Source organism: Notolepis coatsorum, assembly GCF_963971535.1.
Source record: "Notolepis coatsorum genome assembly, chromosome: 13".
In the NCBI taxonomy this organism is placed as follows: Eukaryota; Metazoa; Chordata; class Actinopteri; order Aulopiformes; family Paralepididae; genus Notolepis; species Notolepis coatsorum.
This window is the reverse complement of record NC_140177.1, coordinates 66,963,642-66,982,760: the sequence shown is the minus strand read 5'-3', so window position 1 is coordinate 66,982,760 and position 19,119 is coordinate 66,963,642. Positions and strand designations below refer to the sequence as shown.

Here is a 19,119-nt window from a genome sequence, read left to right as displayed (position 1 = left end):
GTAAATCACTGCCACCCCTGCTCCACGCTACTCTAACATCAACAGGCTTGTTCGCCTTGAGAGACTGTTCTTTCCTCCGAAAAAAGTCCGGATCCTTCCCAACGGTTTCTGGGTGCTTAGACGCCTGATGTTTCTTCAGCTTGCTGGGCTTCAGGCTCGAGTTTGCCAACTTTTCTCCACAAATCACACACTCAGGTCGTTTGTCTGGTCCCTCAGTGAAGCCCATGGTGATGTAATTTTCGCGATTGCTGTAGGTCCTAACTTTTTTTGCAGATGAGCTGCCGTCATCTCCTTTTCGTTTGTCACACATTTTCGCCTCTGGCGGCTGACTGCAGACGAGCCGAGAAAGTTAACTAGCGTGCTAGGCTAGCTACAGAAAGTGATACAGTCAACTGATTCACGTTTTAGCGGCTACCCGGTAGCCTACTGTTAACGTTCAAAAATCATGTCTAGATGTTTATTTATTTATCTTTATTTTTTATTGTAGTGGAGAGACTATTCATAAAAATAACTATAAAAATATGCTAATTAAATATTTCTCTGAAAGAAAAAAAAAAGAAAAAAAAAAATACCTCAAATCATCTGTGGTCTGGCGGACCCCCTGCGCCCCCTGGCGGACCCCCAGGGGGTCCGCGGACCCCAGGTTGGGAATCACTGCTCTAGATGTTCCAGCAGAGTGTGCAGCACAATGGCAATAGCATCCTCTGTTGATCTGTTCTTCCGGTAGGCAAACTGGTTGTGGTCTAATGATGGCGGTATGGAGGCTTTTATTTGTTTCATGACCAGTCTCTCAAAGCATTTTGCGACGATGGGGGTGAGTGCCACAGGTCTGTAGTCGTTCAGGCCTGTAACTTTAGGTTTCTTTGGAACCGGGACTATTGTTGCTGCCTTAAGACATGCGGGAACCCAGGATGAGCCCAGAGACAGGTTGAAGATGGTGGTGAGAACTGGGGCTAGTTCAGCCACACAGTCCTTGAGCACCCGTCCCAGGACTCCATCAGGCCCCGCCGCCTTCCTTACTATTCCTCATACCAGCTCCGGCTAGTTTAAATAAATGCAAAGTCAATAGAGTCGAGCGAGGGATGACCAAGCACCCCTGTTTGAAATCGCTTTGTTTTTTGTTATCTCCTTCACACTACGTGGTAACTAGGGGTGGGAATCACCAGTTTCATCACGATACGATATCGATTCTTTGGACAACGATACGATATTTGCCGATATCACAAAGTCTGCCACGATACGATACGATTCGATTCAGGTGCCTGCGATCAATGTGAGACGATATTATGTGCCCATTTAACACAATCAGTCACATTTAGATCAACTAAAAAAAGGCTACGGAAATATCAATTGACGTTTTTATTTTTGAGCTCTTCCAGACATTTAAATTAAAAACAATCTATTGTTTTTAATACAAATAGACCTCCTGTTCACTGTAAAGTGCCACGTTTTTATATATTGAGCTTTAAACTTTAAGTAAAATTAGGGATGTCCGATATTATCGGCCTACCGATATTATCGGCCGATATCGGCATTAAAATGTGATATCGGAAAATATCGGTATTCAATTTTTTATTTTTTGTTTTTTTACATTTCCATAGAAATGATGTCAGATATTATCGGCCTACCGATATTATCGGCCGATATTGGTTGATATCGGTATCGGAAATTAAGAGTTGGACAATATCGGTAAAAAAGCCAATATCGAGCATCCCTAAGTAAAATGTTTTGGAACTCACAACACACAAGCTAAAACCCCTTCCTCTCCCAAACCGTTCATACAATTGTTTTATGTTGCATGATGATCATATGTTTAAATATCAACATTATCTGTCCATCCTCAGTAAATAATATCAATATAATAATACTCCTGACTTCATCTGGTATTTTCACACACACACACGCACACGCACACACACACACACACACACACACACACACACACACACACACACACACACACACACACACACACACACCCCGCCCCTCCTCTCCTCCTTCCCCTCTCCCCATTTCGCTCTCTCTTAGCTTAGTTAGCTTAAGCAGCTAATGTAACGTTAATTTAGGTCTGCCCACGCGACGTGGGCATAAAAGAATGGCGACGATGCAAAGCATGTTAGATGCATTTGACCCGTTGCGGGGAAAAACTGCACAGACTTATATCGGATCGCAAAATAGACGCTCCCTAGCGCTGCTCTGCTGTACAGAGCTACACGGAGTTTCACCGGGCGGATATGACGTCGCCGTCGCCGGATTTTCAAAATAAGAGTATCGCAATATGAATCGATCTTTTTACGTAGGGCTGGGCGATATGGCCAAAAACGTTATCGCGATAAAATTATTTTCATATAACTATATCGATAATTATCGTCGATATAATTTCTGTCAAGTTTAATTAACTTCTTATGCCCGGCGCCGATGGACGGGCTATTAATAGACTTGTTTTGCTGCTGCGAATGTCTCGAGTTGATGTCGTCATCAGTCCGCACACTTTAGCCAGAGCAAGCGGTGTATCCCATGACAATGTACTAACTATCACTGTTGTGAAGGGCCAGATTAAAACTGAGAATCTACCTTTATTGTTTGATATACTTTGTATATTATTTATATATACACGGAATATCCCTTTACCTGCGTTCAAACCAGAGTAATATTCGCTCTCCTTATTGGACAGCGCCCTAGGCGCCACCTCGCAAGCCCCCAACGTCAGGTTCAAAGACAAGTTCAGGCATGTCAGAACATGCCCGGAGACAGCGTATTGATCCCAGACAAGAACTAAGGTTTGGGACTAGATAATCACTTAAGTATATATACGGCGCAAGGTGCGCACAGCAGCACTTCAACTTCGATCACCTGCTTGTCCATCTAAACAAGCCAACGTAGTTCATCGTGTAAATTGAGCACTCGTGCGTTGAGAACATGTGCGAATAGAATAGTAAAGTGTCAGAGTTCAATGTAGTAACGTCAAGTTCGACCTAATCTAATGTGAAGTAAATAGTCGTTCATTTATTGTATATCGTGCAACCACAGTTCGTTCGTGTGTAGCATTACCCAGCGGTTCGTCGTGTTTTAGCTAGTGTACCTTAGCCAGGGTGTGTGGCCTAAATACGTCGCCAGCACCCGAGGAGGCCTAGTCGGAGAACCGTTGGACATGTGCACAGGAGAACCAGCGTCGGCGATTGCAGAACCATTACTGGTTGGATTATATTGATTTGGAACGTGTTACCCGGAGAAGAGCCTCGATGATTTCCACTATCGTTTGGGATTCAACCTCGTGAGGATTACCACTCGGGCTGGCCTCATGGACAGAGGCTGGCTAGCTGTCATCAGTGCTATCGAGCATTTGGATTACAATTATTGCTTTGCTGCTGATCGTTGGATTTACAAGGACCGACTCCTGTACGTGGAGTCTCTTTATTCTTCATTGAATCAGACTGAGTATCCGAACATTCCTCTACCCTCTAGGCCTTACAACCCCGGAGGGAACCCAGTGTCTCCAGGCGGTACCAGCGTTGCCTTCTATAGTTGCTATTATACGACCGGTGGCATCAACTTAGACCCATCGTAGGATTCCTGCTATTCCTAGTGACTCATGCTACTGACTGACTTTACGCATATTCTTCGCCATACAAGCGCGACCCTAATTCTCATTCTGTAACCTAATGTTGCATAATAATAAAATACCCTCAAATACTATTTCTTTGTCAATGCCGTGTTCTTGTGAGTGTTCACCATCTATATTTGATGTACTGTCTGGCCAGTAATTAAAGTACATAACTAGCAGTGGTTTAATCTATCACAATCTTTAATACAGTCAGGGTTTTGTAACCCCTCAGTTACAATCACCCTAAAATACTCCGTTCCGCCCCAATACATTGCAAAGACGTCCACCGCATACCCCACACTACTCTAACCGTGGCCTCAAAATTCACGCCACACACCCACTCGGCACGTAAACTATAAAATAGCGGCGTGCAAGCTAATTATCCTAGCCAGCCTTGTTTCCAATGTACTAACTAACTATCACCCTAAAATACTCCGTTCCGCCCCAATACATTGCAACGACGTCCACCGCATACCCCACACTACTCTAACCGTGGCCTCAGAAATCACGCCACACACCCACTCCGCACGTAAACCATAAAATAGCGGCGTGCAAGCTAATTATCCTAGCCAGCCTTGTTTACTACTAGAGTCCTACCTCTCTACCCAGAGGTGCACCGCGGGTCTCCTTCGCTGTCTGCCATCTCCTTCACCGATTGGTTGTTAGTGCGTGTGCTCATATCCAAGCTTGGAAAATCGATATATCGAAACTTTGCGACCACGTTTCATGTTTATTTCGAGGAAATAATTTATCGCGGTAGTTATCGTTAGCGTTTTATCGCCCAGCCCTACGTTGCATCGATCCTATTTGATTATTGATAATAGATCGATATATCGATCTGGATCGATGCATCGTCCCACCCCTAGTGGTGGTAACCAGGGAGTATCAGGAGAGTCTAATGTTAAAGGACAACTTTCAGGTTAGCATCAGCTGCTCCTCATAAAGGCTCCCACATAGTCGGGCGGAACGTACTCTGCAGAGGTCCGCGCGTACTCGGAAGCGTACTCGAAGCATACTCGAAACGGACTCCAATTTTCTAACCATGCGGACGTTGATTATCAGACGACTGCTCGACCTCCAGAGCCACTGTCGAACTAGAATGGCAAACAGCACGGATTGTGCTGAGAAAGGACTCTACCGATCAACACAACCGCTGTAAGTAAAGAGACACAGGGCCAGGGTTCCAAACATCAGAACTATCCACATAACATGGAATATAATCCTCTGATTAGAGCCAAGAGCCAATAGACTGAAACCTTACCATATTAGTTGACATGGCCACGATGAGTGGTAACATTTAGACCCCCCCCCCCCCCCCCCCCCCCCCCACACACACACACATGCAAACAAACATTCCTCCTCTCATGCACCAATAACACAGCTGTAGTTACAAACAGTAGGAATAACAGTCCCCATAATTCCCCCCACCTTTCAGGATAGAACCGGTGTAACGATGATTATCTTCCCCCACGGCCCTTGAAGAGACAGCTATAAACATGGTTGGTGTTACAGTATCTCCCCCCCCCCCCCCCCCCCCCCCTACCTTTGAGGATTGTCAGGTGCTTCCCGGACACGGTCATCTGTTGACACTTGACAGAAGGAGGAGGGAGAACACTCAGAGTGGTACTGACTGACGGAATGGAGAGATAGAAAGAGAGATGGATAGAAGAGGGGAAGGAGGGAGGAAAAAAAAGAGAAGTTAGCAAGAGTCAAAATCAACAACTTCCGTGTGTGTTTGTGTGTGCTTGTGCATACAATGTTGCGCACACACAGTATAGAGTAGTCGCTGCTCTTTGTATTCTTTATATTCTTCCTAAGGGGAATGTCGCCCATTTTAAGAATTCAAATATATTCTTCCTGTTGCCCCAGGACAGTTCATTCAGTATGTTCTTCCTGTGCCCCAGGACACTTCACTCAGTATGTTCTTCCTGTGCCCCAGGACACTTCACTCAGTATTTGTGAACATGCACCAATTTCTCAAGAAGCTAGAAATCAGAGAGAGAACCCTCCAATGGCTTTATATTCTAGGTTTATATCCTAGCAGTGCTAGCAGGTCTGAACCAGAATTAGAACCTCATTTTGGGTATAAGAGCTCACACAAACAATTTAAGGCCCCATAAAATCACAGCCCCATTCATTATCTATGGAGTAACCCCAGATTTGACACCCCAGTGCAGGGAACAAAATAAACTTTTTGGCTTACCAGCCAAGGTGGCTGGTAGATTTAAAAAACTACCAGCCAGGCCGATGTCTTACCAGCCAAAAAAGATAAATAGCTTTTTAGTATAATTGTGTTATTATTTTATTAATAATAATAAATTAGATTATTATTACTATATACAGGGCTCTACGCTAACCTTTTTCCCAAGGAGCACATGTGCTCCTAAATAAAATAAAATAGGAGCAGCACAGTGAAACTTTTTCAAGTAACAGAGTTTATTAACAAACTAAATATTACATATTATACTGTGCATGTGCATACTAAGGGACAAACATCTGTGCAAATAGCACATACCACCAAAATCACACATTGGCCCATGCCTACTAGACGCAAAGGATATTCAGGTTGTCAAGCTGCTTTTGTATGTTGTAGTGTTGTCACGATACCAACATTTAGACTTTGATACAGATAGGAAAGGTAATGGAATATATTATTAGATGACAGAACATCGAAAATTCTTTATACAATTATTTAATTCATTATCATTTAAACACTATTGAATAATAGTTAATTAAAGTCAAAGTCAGCTTTATTGTCACTTCTCGTAATGTGCAAGACATACAGAGTATTACGTAACCATTGACTACAAGAAGGCTCATTAACTTGTCAATGTTTACACAATAAGGAGACGGCAGCCAAAGTATCTAATATTTTAATTAATAGTTACCATGGTTTTCGTAACTGAAATGAACATCAAATAATAGACAGACAAACACAGGACTATACAGACAGGATCAGCACCAGATGGAAGGGATGACAGACTACTTATACACAAGGGAATGACGAGACAACACACACCTGGGGTAATGGTAATTGGGTACACCTGGGGGGAAAACAATAGGGACTACACACCATGACAGAGGACTACATCTAGACATGACAACTCACATTAGGAGCGCCTGATCAGGGCACAAACATACCCCCACATAACACCCCCCCCCCCCCCCCCCCCCGCCCCCCTCAAATTTATGGCCATAACCCCAAAGTGAAATGGGGAAATGGACATAAACAAGAAAAACCGTACCTAAATAACTAAAGGGGAAGAAAAAAAATATATATAGCGGTTGATAAGTGGGGAACCCTGCTGTAAACAAGACGAAAAGTCGCCCTCCGGTCCGCATCCCCCCAACAACTGTGCATCTCGAGCTGCCCCGCATTGCACCCTGCAATCCATCAATAAAGTCCCTGATCAACCAGGTAAGGAGAATGGACAGCCTCAGCCTTACTCCTCATCACTCCCAACTCCTGGAACACAGAGCAAAATCAACAAAAGGCAAAACAAAACAACAACAGCAACACCTCTCACACAACCCCCCCCCCCCAGAAACACAGCACAAAACCCACACCCCACCACTGACTACAGCCGTGACAACGCGTCGGCCAACACATTGTCCTTGCCCTTGACATGCACCACCTCCACATCAAAGGCTTGCAGGAAGAGGCTCCAGCGCATCAGCCGCTGGTTCGAATTCTGCATCCTGCCTATAAAGACCAATGGGTTGTGGTCCGTGTAAATTTTAACAGGTGACTGGGAGGAGCCAACATACACCTCAAAATGGGAGAGGGCCAGAATCAAAGCCAATGCCTCCTTCTCGATGGTCGAGTAACGCCTCTGGTGTATATTAAACTTCCTGGAGAAGTACGACACCGGGTGCTCAATACCTCCGTCATCATCCTGCAAGAGCACTGCGCCAGCGCCCAACTCGCTAGCATCCACGCCAATTTAAAAGGCCTCGTGAACACAGGCGCCGCAAGGACAGGAGCACTGACCAGAATGGACTTCAACTGTTGAAACGCGAAGGAACACCTAGGCCTCCACTGAAACGGGATCTTCGGGCTCAACAGATCTGTAAGGGGAGAGGCTACAGCCGAAAAGTTCCTACAAAACCCCCTATAATACCCCGTCATCCCCAGAAAGCACCGGAGATCCCGACGTGTAGCTGGCTCTGGGAAACCAAGTATAGCCTCCACCTTAGAATGGACAGGGCGGACCTCTCCCCGCCCCACTACCTTGCCAAGATAGATGACGGTCGCCCTGCCAAACTCGCACTTGGCCAGGTTCAGTGTCAAGTTTGCCCCAACAAGCCGTCCAAACACCTCCCGCAAACTAGCTATGTGCCCCTCCCAATCGTCAGAGTAAATGACGAGGTCGTCGAGGTAGGCCGCACAACCAGCCACGCCCGACAGCACCTGGTTGACCAACCTCTGGAAGGTCGCAGGCGCGTTGCGCATCCCAAACGGCATCACCGTGTATTGCAGGAAACTGTCAGGTGTCACGAATGCAGAAATCAGTTTAGCCCGGTTCGTAAGTGGCACTAGCCAGTACCCTTTTAGCAAATCCAACTTAGTTACAAAAGACGCGCCCCCCACCCTGTCAACACAGTCCTCCATCCTGGGCAACGGGAAACTATCTGGTCTAGTCACATTATTTACCCGACGAAAATAAGTGCAAAATCTATCCGTTTTATCAGATTTATCCACCAACAAGCACGGCGAGCTCCACGGGCTGAAGCTGGGCTCCGCGATGCCATTAGCGAGCATATATTCCACCTCTTTTTGCAACCGTGCGCGTTTGTGTGGATTCACGCGATACGCGTGCTGTTTAATGGGCACTGCCTCCCCCACATCAATGTCATGATACAAGACACTCGTGCGCGAAGGGATATCCGAGAAAAGTTCGCTGTGAGTCCCAACCAGGCCCATGATATCAGCTTGCTGTAGCTCTGACAGATGGCCCAGCCGACAGCCAAGAGTGACCACAGACTCCGTGTTTGTAAGACGGCCCTCCACAACCGCCTTAGACGGGATAATCACGTCATCCTCCAGCCCACCAACGCCATCTGAAAGAAAGAGACTGTCATTACCCATATCGACACTAGATGGGGCCAACACACAAGCCGACACCGGCGTAGCGGCCACCACAGTACTGGCCACAGGCCCCCTTGTATGAAACGGCTTAATCATATTAATATGACACAGGCGGGTCTTCCGCCCCCGATCCGGTGTCTCAATAAGGTAATTCAGCTCCCCTACCTTTTCCCTAACCCGATACGGTCCACTAAACCGAGCCTGCAGACTGGACCCTGTTACCGGAAGTAACACCAAGACCCTCTCCCCTGGCACAAACGTCCTATCCCGAGCCTTCCTATCATACCACCCCTTCATCCGTTTTTGTGTGTCGATCAGATTTATTCTCGCCAGATCACATGCCCTCTTCAGCTTTTCCCTAAAGCCACAGACATAGTCCAATAGGTTTTTCGGCTCACTCTCCCCCAACCACTTCTCCCTCAACAACCTGAGCGGCCCCCTCACAGAGTGTGCAAACACCAACTCCGCAGGGCTGAAACCCAAAGATTCCTGTACCACCTCCCTTGCGGCAAACAACATCAAATGAACCCCCTCATCCCAATCATCCTCTGTATCATGACAGAACGCCCGAAGCATAGTCTTCAACGTGGAGTGGAATCTTTCTAACGCCCCCTGTGACTCCGGATGGTATGGACTAGAGAAGCTATGTGATATATCCAGCCGTTTCAAAACCTGCGAGAAGATACGAGACAAGAAATTCGTCCCTTGATCGGATTGGACCACGCGAGGTAAACCGAACACAGAGAAGAACCTCACCAAAGCCTGTGACACCGTCTTGGCTGTTATCCGTTTCAACGGAATCGCTTCAGGGAAACGTGTGTTGGCACACATAATGGTCAAAAGAAAACTATTACCTGCCTTCGTTCTAGGGAGCGGTCCCACACAGTCAATAATAACCCTCTCAAAAGGTTCCCCCACTGCCGGGATAGGATAGAGCGGCGCCCGTGGAATGACGTCATTGGGTTTCCCCACTATTTGACACGTAGAACACCCCCTGCAGTGCTGCGCCACATCTCGTTTTAACCCTGGCCAAAAAAAATTACGCAGCACCCTATCGAATGTCTTGTTGATCCCCAAATGTCCTGCGAGCCTATGATCGTGAGCCAAACAAAGGATATCATGACGGTACTTGAACGGAACCACAACCTGCGTCACCACATTCCAATCATTCCCCAATGACGCATCCGGATCAGGGGACCATTTACGCAGCAACACCCCGTCTCCCAGGACATAACAGCTTTTAAGACCCTTACTCTCTCCTTCCCCCACAGCGGACGCAAACAACCCCGACAGGCTTGAATCCCTACCCTGTTCTGCGATAAGTTCCTCACGAGCGAAAGAGAACTCAGCCGCGCTACTGGCAACTTCAGCCGAGGAAGTAGTGTTCAGCAACGAACCGGCTGAAACAGAAGAAACAGCGTCATCCGACTCAAGTCTGTCAACTGTAGGGGCAAGCTGCGACAATAACAACGAGCCAGGCTGCCCCTGGAGCGCCCCCCTCCCTCTCAGGCTCGTCGCCGTCAGCCGCTACTACTGTATCGAACAAGTCCACCTCGCCCTCCTCCTCGGCCCGAGCTCTAACAACCATGGCTCGCGTCACCGCACATGAAGAGAACACCCTCTAATACGCCTCTGCCAGGATGTCTACCGCCCCAAACTGTGCTGGCACACAAGTCACGTCTACCTTCACGAGGACCTTACCCCCTGCCAAATCGTTCAAGGATTAGTGACACCCCCGCAACCGGGAAGCAACTTTCTACCCCAATGACGACCGGGCCTGACACCAACTCAGATGTCAGGTGGACAATGTGAAGCGGGACCTTCATCACATGCATCCCAAAAGACCTAACTGTTATCCCCGCATCCACCTCTGTATTACTGTCGAAAGGCAACACATCCCCCCGAATAAATGACTGGGATGCAGCCGTGTCCCTTAATATGGTCACAGGAACCCTCACCCCATCGCTAGATAAGGATACAAACCCCCCGCTGATAAACGGTAAGTAAGCTTTAATATCCTCACCCCTTTTGTCATACTCAACCGATGTGCGTGTGGGTGCCATCACCAACTAAATCTGCTTACTGGGATGAGTAAGGGCAAAACAATTTTCTTTTATATGACCTCGTTTTCCACAGTTAAAGCACTCGCGTGTCTCAGACCTCGCGCCCCGCTCAACCGCCTCGCCCCCACTGATACCCCCCATGCCCACAGTCTTGTCGCCGAAGCCCCACCTCGGCTTACTCTCCACATTGCGTACAGGGTAACATGGCGTAAAGAGTGTCTTGTGCGTTAGCACAAACTCGTCCGCCAGGCTCGCAGCCACCGAACACTCAGTCACCCTATGCTCGTTCATGTACATAGCAACATTATCGGGCAAACAATATGACTTGAACTCCTCAAGGAGCACGAGCTCTCGCATCTTAACCAGGGTGTCCACCTTCTCCGACGCGCACCACCGGTCAAACAACAGCTCTTTCTCGTACGCAAACTCCACATAAGTCTGCGAGCTGCCCTTTCTCAGAGCCCTGAACCGCTGCCTGTACGCCTCAGGCACCAGCTCATACGCCCTGAGAATCGCAGCTTTAACCGCCCCGTAGTCTTGGGTATTCGGGCACAGGGACGCATACACATGTTGGGCTTTTCCCGTAAGGACACTCTGGAGCAGCAACGTCCAGTGTTCGGCCGGCCATCTCAGTGTTGTGGCCACAGTTTCAAACATGGAAAAATATTTATCCACATCTTTCTCCAGAAACTGCGGCACGAGACGGAGATATTTGGCCACATCGAACCTATCCTCAACTCCAACTTACGCAGCCCCAGAGAGCCATCAGAGACTTGGTCTAACTCCTCCTCGGTATCGTCATGCACCACCTCTTGGGTGGTCAGAGCCTCTACCAATATCCCCCGCTGCTGTGCTTTCCTACCCGGGGCCAGCTTAACCCCATAATGGTCCGCTATTCCCGCCAGCTCATCCTTCGTGCACACGCCTAACAACCCCACTGACGGCCTACGCACAGTCTGCCACTGTCACTGGCATTTCTGAACAGGGAAGAAACAGGGAAGGAGAAAACGAGAGATACCTACAACCACCATATATCAAAACAAATGAAAACAATCAACCCCTAAATAACCACAACAAACAAAAGAAAAACGGCTTCACCCTATGCGTCTGTATAGTCCTGGTCCCTACCTACTTCGGCCACCGCTCCACTACCAACCCTGGTACTGTACGAAATATAGCAAGCGCTGGCATGACCGCCTAACGCCTCCACACCTAGAGGTATTCGCAAATCAACCACTGTCATGTGTCAAAAAAAACCAAACCCATCCCCAAACGTTCTCAACCCTCACTATAGTACCCCTATATAAGTAACCACTATACACACGCCGGCCTAGGAGGAGCCTGACAGGGTCCTTCTAATACCCCGACCGCATGTGGTGTGTCCCCAGGCGATGGAAGGTACCATATATAAAATGGTCCAACTGCCCTAGCTGGTTGAGAACGCTCCCTATTGGAGAAGTATTTGCCAAGGGGGTCTAAAACATGGGTCACACACACGACAATGCCAACCATACCTCACAGTGTGGATCAAGCCCAGCGGCCATCACCAAATGCCTGCTCCGAGTCGTTTGGCCGAGCCCCCATATTACGTAACCATTGACTACAAGAAGGCTCATTAACTTGTCAATGTTTACACAATAAGGAGACGGCAGCCAAAGTATCTAAATAAAGAATATTTTAATTAATAGTTACCATGGTTTTCGTAACTGAAATGAACATCAAATAATAGACAGACAAACACAGGACTATACAGACAGGATCAGCACCAGACGGAAGGGATGACAGACTACTTATACACAAGGGAATGACGAGACAACACACACCTGGGGTAATGGTAATTGGGTACACCTGGGGGGAAAACAATAGGGACTACACACCATGACAGAGGACTACATCTAGACATGACAACTCACATTAGGAGCGCCTGATCAGGGCACAAACATACCCCCACATAACACAGAGAAATGAAATTGCGTTTCCCCCTTCCCACGGTGTATCAATAGTAATTAATACAATTATTCTGTTACAGCTACTAATACTATAGCTACTGTCCATCAATGTCTTCCTTTTGAATGAAATAGGTTCAGGAGAGAGAGATGTAGAGAGAGGGAGAGAGAGCGAGACACACACACAAGAGATTCTCAGCCCCCCCTTCCCTCATTATGCCTCTGAGCGTTCCCACGTGGTTTACAGTAGTTAGCCATAGCAGGTTAGCTTAGTTAGAGTTATCAGATAACATTACAGACAGTAGTTAAGGTTTTTAGCGCAACGTGGGTATACAGGACTGGTGAGGATGCAAAGCATGTTAGACCATTGGAACCGCTGCTCGCAGAGTTTTCATTGCACATAGAAGCAGCGTGACTCGAGATGAGTTGTTACAGAGCTGGTCCGCGCTGTTCGTTGACACGCCCACTACGCAAAATGATTACTCGCACACTGTTTGCACAACTCTATTTTTAAGGGCAGATGCGAGTGAAATGCGAGCACTGTATTACCCTGATATAATACTCTCATATGCTCATATGGCTCCCAATTGTTTTTACACGCCAGAGTGGCTGAGTAGCCTCCGTAATTTACGAGCCAAAGAGGAAATTTACACGCCATTGACATTTGGCGGGTGTTAATTTTGTTCCCTGCCCCAGTGACATTGATGGACAGTAGCTATACGTATAAATTATAGCTCAGTTTGGGGCGGTCGGGTGGCGTAGCGGAGATTGCGCTCGTCACCAATGCAAGAGCCTGCGGTCTCGACTCCCGGAGTCAGCATTGCCTGCGGCTTGGGCCGATCATCATACTAACTCGTTTGGCTGGGTTAGCGGGAGGGAAGTCATGGGTGGTAATCTGGCGTTGTGGACAGCGACGCCTACAGGTCAGGTCTGGGCGCCTGCTCAGCGAAAGGCAGGAAGTGGTGGAGGCAGCGTGACCTCCCACGCGTTACACTTCACCAATGAGAGTCCTCGCTGCCAGGTGAAAAGAGAGCCACTGGCTGTCTCCGCATGTGTCGGAGGAAGCATGCGGTAGACTTCAGGGTTCCCTTGTACCGACCAGTAGGGGGAACATGCGCACAACAACCAGGTAGGGGAGGGGGGAATTGACATAACGACTAAATTGGGATGGGGAGAAAAAGAGAAAAATCTGAGAGAGAGAGGTTTACATTTTTATTTTATTTTTTTATTATAGCTCAGTTGTAGCTGTAACAGAATAATTGTATTAACTATTAATTAACTATTATTCAATATTGTTTCAATTATAATGAATTAAATAATTGTATAAAGAATTTTCCATGTTCTGTCATCTAATAATATATTCCATTGCCTTTCCTATCTGTATCAAAGTCAAAATGTTGGTATCGTGACAAGACTACAACATACAAAAGCAGCTTGACAACCGATATCCTTTGCGTCTAGTAGGCATGGGCCAATTTGTGATTTTGGTGGTATGTGCTATTTGCACAGATGTTTAGCCGTTAGTATGCACACGCACAGTACAATATGCATGTAATAAATAGTTTGTTAATAAACTCTGTTACTTGAACAATTTTCACTGCTCCTAAATTTCTTTGTGTGCTCCTAAATATTTATTTAGATTTTATTTATTAAAATTTTATTTAGGAGCACATGTGCTCCTTGGGAAAAAGGTTAGCGTAGAGCCCTATATATGGAGACATTAACATTACGTTATCAAACATAGGGATGAAGACTGTAAAAAAAAAGTGTCGACTGTTTTATAATCTTTGTTAATTTTCATCATAAAAATTCGGTGCCCCCGAAATCCAAAAAAAAAGCCCCCGAAAATCAATTAAGGGGGGCAAAAAAAGCCCTGGAATTTTTTTTCTCCCCCTAAACCTGCGAGATGTAACGTGCTGCTAAGCTTTATGTCCAATTATCACATGTCAGTGATGTCACTCACAACAGCATGACAGGGTTCATATTGGAAATCCTCAATGCACTCCCACTGCTACGGCTGGCTGTCAGGGACATACAGGACGCAGTCTGAATAATTCAAACTCTGTTAGGGTCCTGAGGAGTGAGGACTGTACAGGAGAAGGACCACACAGCGAGACTCTGTTCTGTCTGCTGCTGTAACAGATAGCAAACATTGCACAGCACAGTAAAAACAATTTTTTTTTTTTTATAAAAAAAAAAGGAGCACAGTGTGCGAGTAGTGGCCGTGTCAAGGCGCAATTGTCATTTCATAATAGACACAGAGCAGAGCGGACCTTCAATTCTAGAAGCAAACTAGCTCTTCAGCCCTGCGTTTGACAGCTGTGTGACAACTTCTCTCGCAAGAACTATGTGTAATGTAAACTCTGCGACAGGTCCAATGGTCTAACATGCTTTGCATCCTCGCCATTCTGGAATGCCCACGTCATGCTAAAACCTTAACTAATGTTAGCTGCTAACGCTAACTAAAACTATCCCTGGGAACGCTCAGAGGCATCCAATAGTGAGGGAAGGGGGGGCTGAGTCCGTCCGTCTGTCCGTCCGTCCACCCCCCCATCCCTCTCTCTCTCTCCCCCTCCCTCCCTCTCTCTCTCTGCTAACAATCCTGATTCGATTCTTGAACCTATTTCATTCAAAAGGAAGATATTGATGGACATTAGCTATAGTATATAGCTCAGCAGCTGTAACAGAATAATTTTTATAATTTTTGATTATTTACGTTTCAACAGCGTCAAAATATGAATGACCTTACCTGCCCGCAGACACTTGAGAAAAGGTAATTTGAGAAAAGGTTTTGCATTTTTCTATTGCAGTTTTGCACAATAAATGTTCTTAAAATACCTCTGTACTATGTGAAGAGTACAGTAATAGCTGCCATACCAGTGTTTTACCCCTTCAGAAGCATCTATATAGACATTTTAAGATAAATGAATGTACCGTGATATATACTGTTACCGTCTATGCTTAAAATTATACCATGATATAAACTTTAGACCAGGGGTGGGCAACTTTGTATATGGTGAGAGCCACTAAATTTCCACTCAATCTGGGGGGCCGCATTGTTTATCGGCAGTCCCGCCAGTAGTACCCCATCACTCAAATAGCCCATAATAGTCACAGATGTGATAAATAAGGCATATAAATTATTATAATTTGTTGTAACTTTGTTTTTATTCCATTTAAAACGCATTTAGTAATGCTTAATTTCAACTGTATGAATTTATAAATACAGCTGAATTTGAAAGTATTGCTGTGTAACCCAAATATATACAAAAATGACAAATTATAATTAAGGCTTCTATTAAAATAAATGTATGAACTTAAAGCCCACTTTAAAGCCCACTTCTCAACAAACACAAAGCAGCATTCCTGCTGCATTTCACTACAACAGTAAATCAAAAGTGCAATAATAAATGATTGTTAAATGTATAAACTTTTATCCTGCTACTAAACAAAACATTCCTGAGTGCCTCCCATTAACCCTTTATCAAACTGGCATGACATTCACCCTCCCCCCACAGTGGGTCAATAATGGTTCCGTCTTTAATGAGACACTTGTGGTCTCTCCTGTTGGCGCACAATAGAAGGAATGTCAACTTCAATGTTTGTGCATGTGATCTGCATCAGATGAAATAACGTTTCATTTATGTACGTCCGTGCGCGTACTTCTGCTCAGAAAAGTGCTGGGACGGCGTGGTACCGCGTGGCATGACCACTGCACCCCTGATTATTAGTGACCCACAATAGATGGAAATTATGTTAGCGAACTTACCTGATGTATAATGCAGTGCAGCATTGGACACTCAACGCCACTCTGCCTTAGAAGCCCGGCGAATCCTGTGTTTTCCTTTCATTGCGGGTGCTCCATCGGTAACAACAACGGACAGTTTATCAAACCCCCCATATTGCTGCACGGCACTTTAAACAGTGTTGAATATGTCCACACTAGGGCTGACCCCTATTAGTCGAATAATCAATCGAAAGGAGCCATAGTCGACTGCCAAACTCTTAGTCGAATGCAAAAAAAAATTTAAGTGATTTTTTTTTAATTACCGGTATTATTATTTTTTATAAATATTGGCCTGGGGCCACATGGACCGTCGGTGAGGGCCGCATGCGGCCCGCGGGCCGCCAGTTGCCCCTCCCTGCTTTAGACCATACCGCCCAGCCCTACCTTGAAGGTGCTGAGCTCCTGTCTGTGTGTGTGCTTCTGTCTGAAGGTATGTGTGTGTGTGTGTGTGTGTGTGTGTGTGTGTGTGTGTGTGTGTGTGTGTGTGTGTGTGTGTGTGTGTGTGTGTGTGTACCTTGAAGGTGCTGAGGTCCTGTCTGGAGGTCTGTGTGTGTGTGTGTGTGTGTGTGTGTGTGTGTGTGTGTGTGTGTGTGTGTGTGTGTGTGTGTGTGTGTGTGTGTGTGTGTGTGTGTGTGTGTGTGTTAGGGCTGACCTTCGAAGCTTTTTTTGGCAATCGAAGCTTCGGGGCTGAGCTTCGATTTTAATTAGAAGCTTCGAATTTTTATTTTTTTAAATTACATTTTTCTTTTTTTATAAATTTTTTTTTTATAATTTTTTTATTTTTTTATCTTATGTTGTGGGACTTGTACAGCACTTTGGTAAACTTTGTTGTTATGTGCTCTATAAATAAAGTGGATTGGATTAATGAATTAAGTAGCCCCTTTCGTGACTGTGACGCAGCCAACAAGGTTTCACTCGGCTGTGTGATTTAATTCAAGGTGGATCGCTGTTGTCGTTTGAACAACTTCAGATTTCATGGGAACTACCAATCCCCCAAATCAAGAATGTTTAAGATGAATGAAGTAAGATTTAGATTTAGACAGCTGAGTAACAATATTCATCAAAGTGTTGCGTGTTGCGTGTTACAGTGTAGGTTAGTTTATTAGGACAAGTGCATGACAGTAAGGTTAGTTAGGGTTAGAATTTTTTTTATTTTTTATTTTTTTTAAGATAATGGTTGAAGAAGTGCGTCTTTAGTCGACGGCGAAAGATTGGACGGGATTCGGCTGTCCTAACTGGGGTGGGTAGTTCATTCCACCATTGTGGGGCAAGGACTGAGAATAGGCGTGTAGGTGGTATATATGTGTTTGAGGATGATATCCTTCAAACAGGCAATAGTGATGATATAATTTGGGCAGTGCTGAGCTGGGTTACTTTCCTCCAGTGTATTTGTCCCCCGGCCCCACCCAATGGCCCCGCGAGCGCACACACACACACACCGAAGTAAAAATTTAAAAAATTATTTTTTTGAAAAGAAAATCGTTGACATTTTTATTTAAACTTCGATTTCTTTTTTAATGTTCGAAGCTTGTGCCATCAAACGAAGCTTCGAAGCATTTAAGACAGCCCTAGTGTGTGTGTGTGTGTACCTTGAAGGTGCTGAGGTCCTGTCTGAAGGTCTGTGTGTGTGTGTGCGTGTGTGCGTGTGCGTGTGCGTGTGCGTGTGCGTGTGCGTGTGTGTGTGTGTGTGTGTGTACCTTGTGCCTTGAAGGTGCTGAGGTCCTGTCTGAAGGTGTCTGTGGGGCTCCTGAGCTGCAGGACGGTCAGGTAGCCAAGCTCCTTCACCTCCACCTTCTCCTCCTCCTGCTTCCACACCGTCACTATGATCTGACACACAGACGACACAGGGAGAGGGTCACACACACAGATGGAAAGAGAGACAGACGGGCACCCAGACATATAGACAGTTCTCCTGTTTTCACTCTATAAATATGATCCGACAGACAGTTCAGAGGGTCAGTCAGACAGACAAAAGCACACACTTCTGCGTCCATGCTATCATTATGACTAGGGATGCACCGATATGAAAATTTGCCACGGATACCGATACCGATTGTTCAACTAAGGTCGCTTTCACATATAGTTTTGGTGGACTCGGTGCGGTTCTGGTGGTGAAGTTGCAACATTGTTGCATTCTTCATTTGGTTCGCCTGCGTTCACATAGAAATCTGTGAGGCGCACCGAACCTTCTGAACAATGTCACGCGTCAAAAAGGGCGCTTGTCTATTGGACAGTGGAAATGTGTGTGTGGCTGCGAGCCCGTGTGTGCGTGCGCGCGCGTGTGTGTGTGTGTCTGTGTGTGGACTGTCTGCGAGCCCTCCAGATCAGCGGAGGGAGTTTTGACATGGCATTGATCCATTGTTCTATTGAAGCACATTACCACCATCCTCTCGCTAAACAACTTGTAGACCAGTGTTTTTATGAGTGCCCACAAGTAGCTGTTTTATTAATAATATAATAAGCCGCGTTTTTTCTTCCTTCTTCCCAAGATGCACAGATATATAGATAGATAGATAGAGAGATAGATGCAGTGTGCTTGTTTTGCAGTGAATGAATGCTGCAAGCAGTGGTAAGGTAATAATAGTATTGACGTGGCATTGATCCATTGAGCAGTGGTAATAATAATCGCT

General features: G+C 46.0%; 1 protein-coding gene across 1 annotated transcript in view; it reads right to left on the bottom strand.

Moving 5' to 3' along the window:
* LOC311239386 (trafficking protein particle complex subunit 14-like) overlaps positions 1-19,119 on the bottom strand; it is a gene marked incomplete at its 3' end in the record, with an annotated part of 74,903 nt that overhangs the window by 36,656 nt on the left and 19,128 nt on the right. Inside the window, exons 3-4 of the mRNA XM_084327693.1 lie at positions 18,187-18,316; positions 5,148-5,234 (exon numbers count right to left, since the gene is read on the bottom strand). Of these exons, the coding sequence (XP_084183819.1) occupies positions 5,148-5,234; positions 18,187-18,316 (217 nt within the window). The remainder of the gene's footprint in view (positions 1-5,147; positions 5,235-18,186; positions 18,317-19,119) is intronic.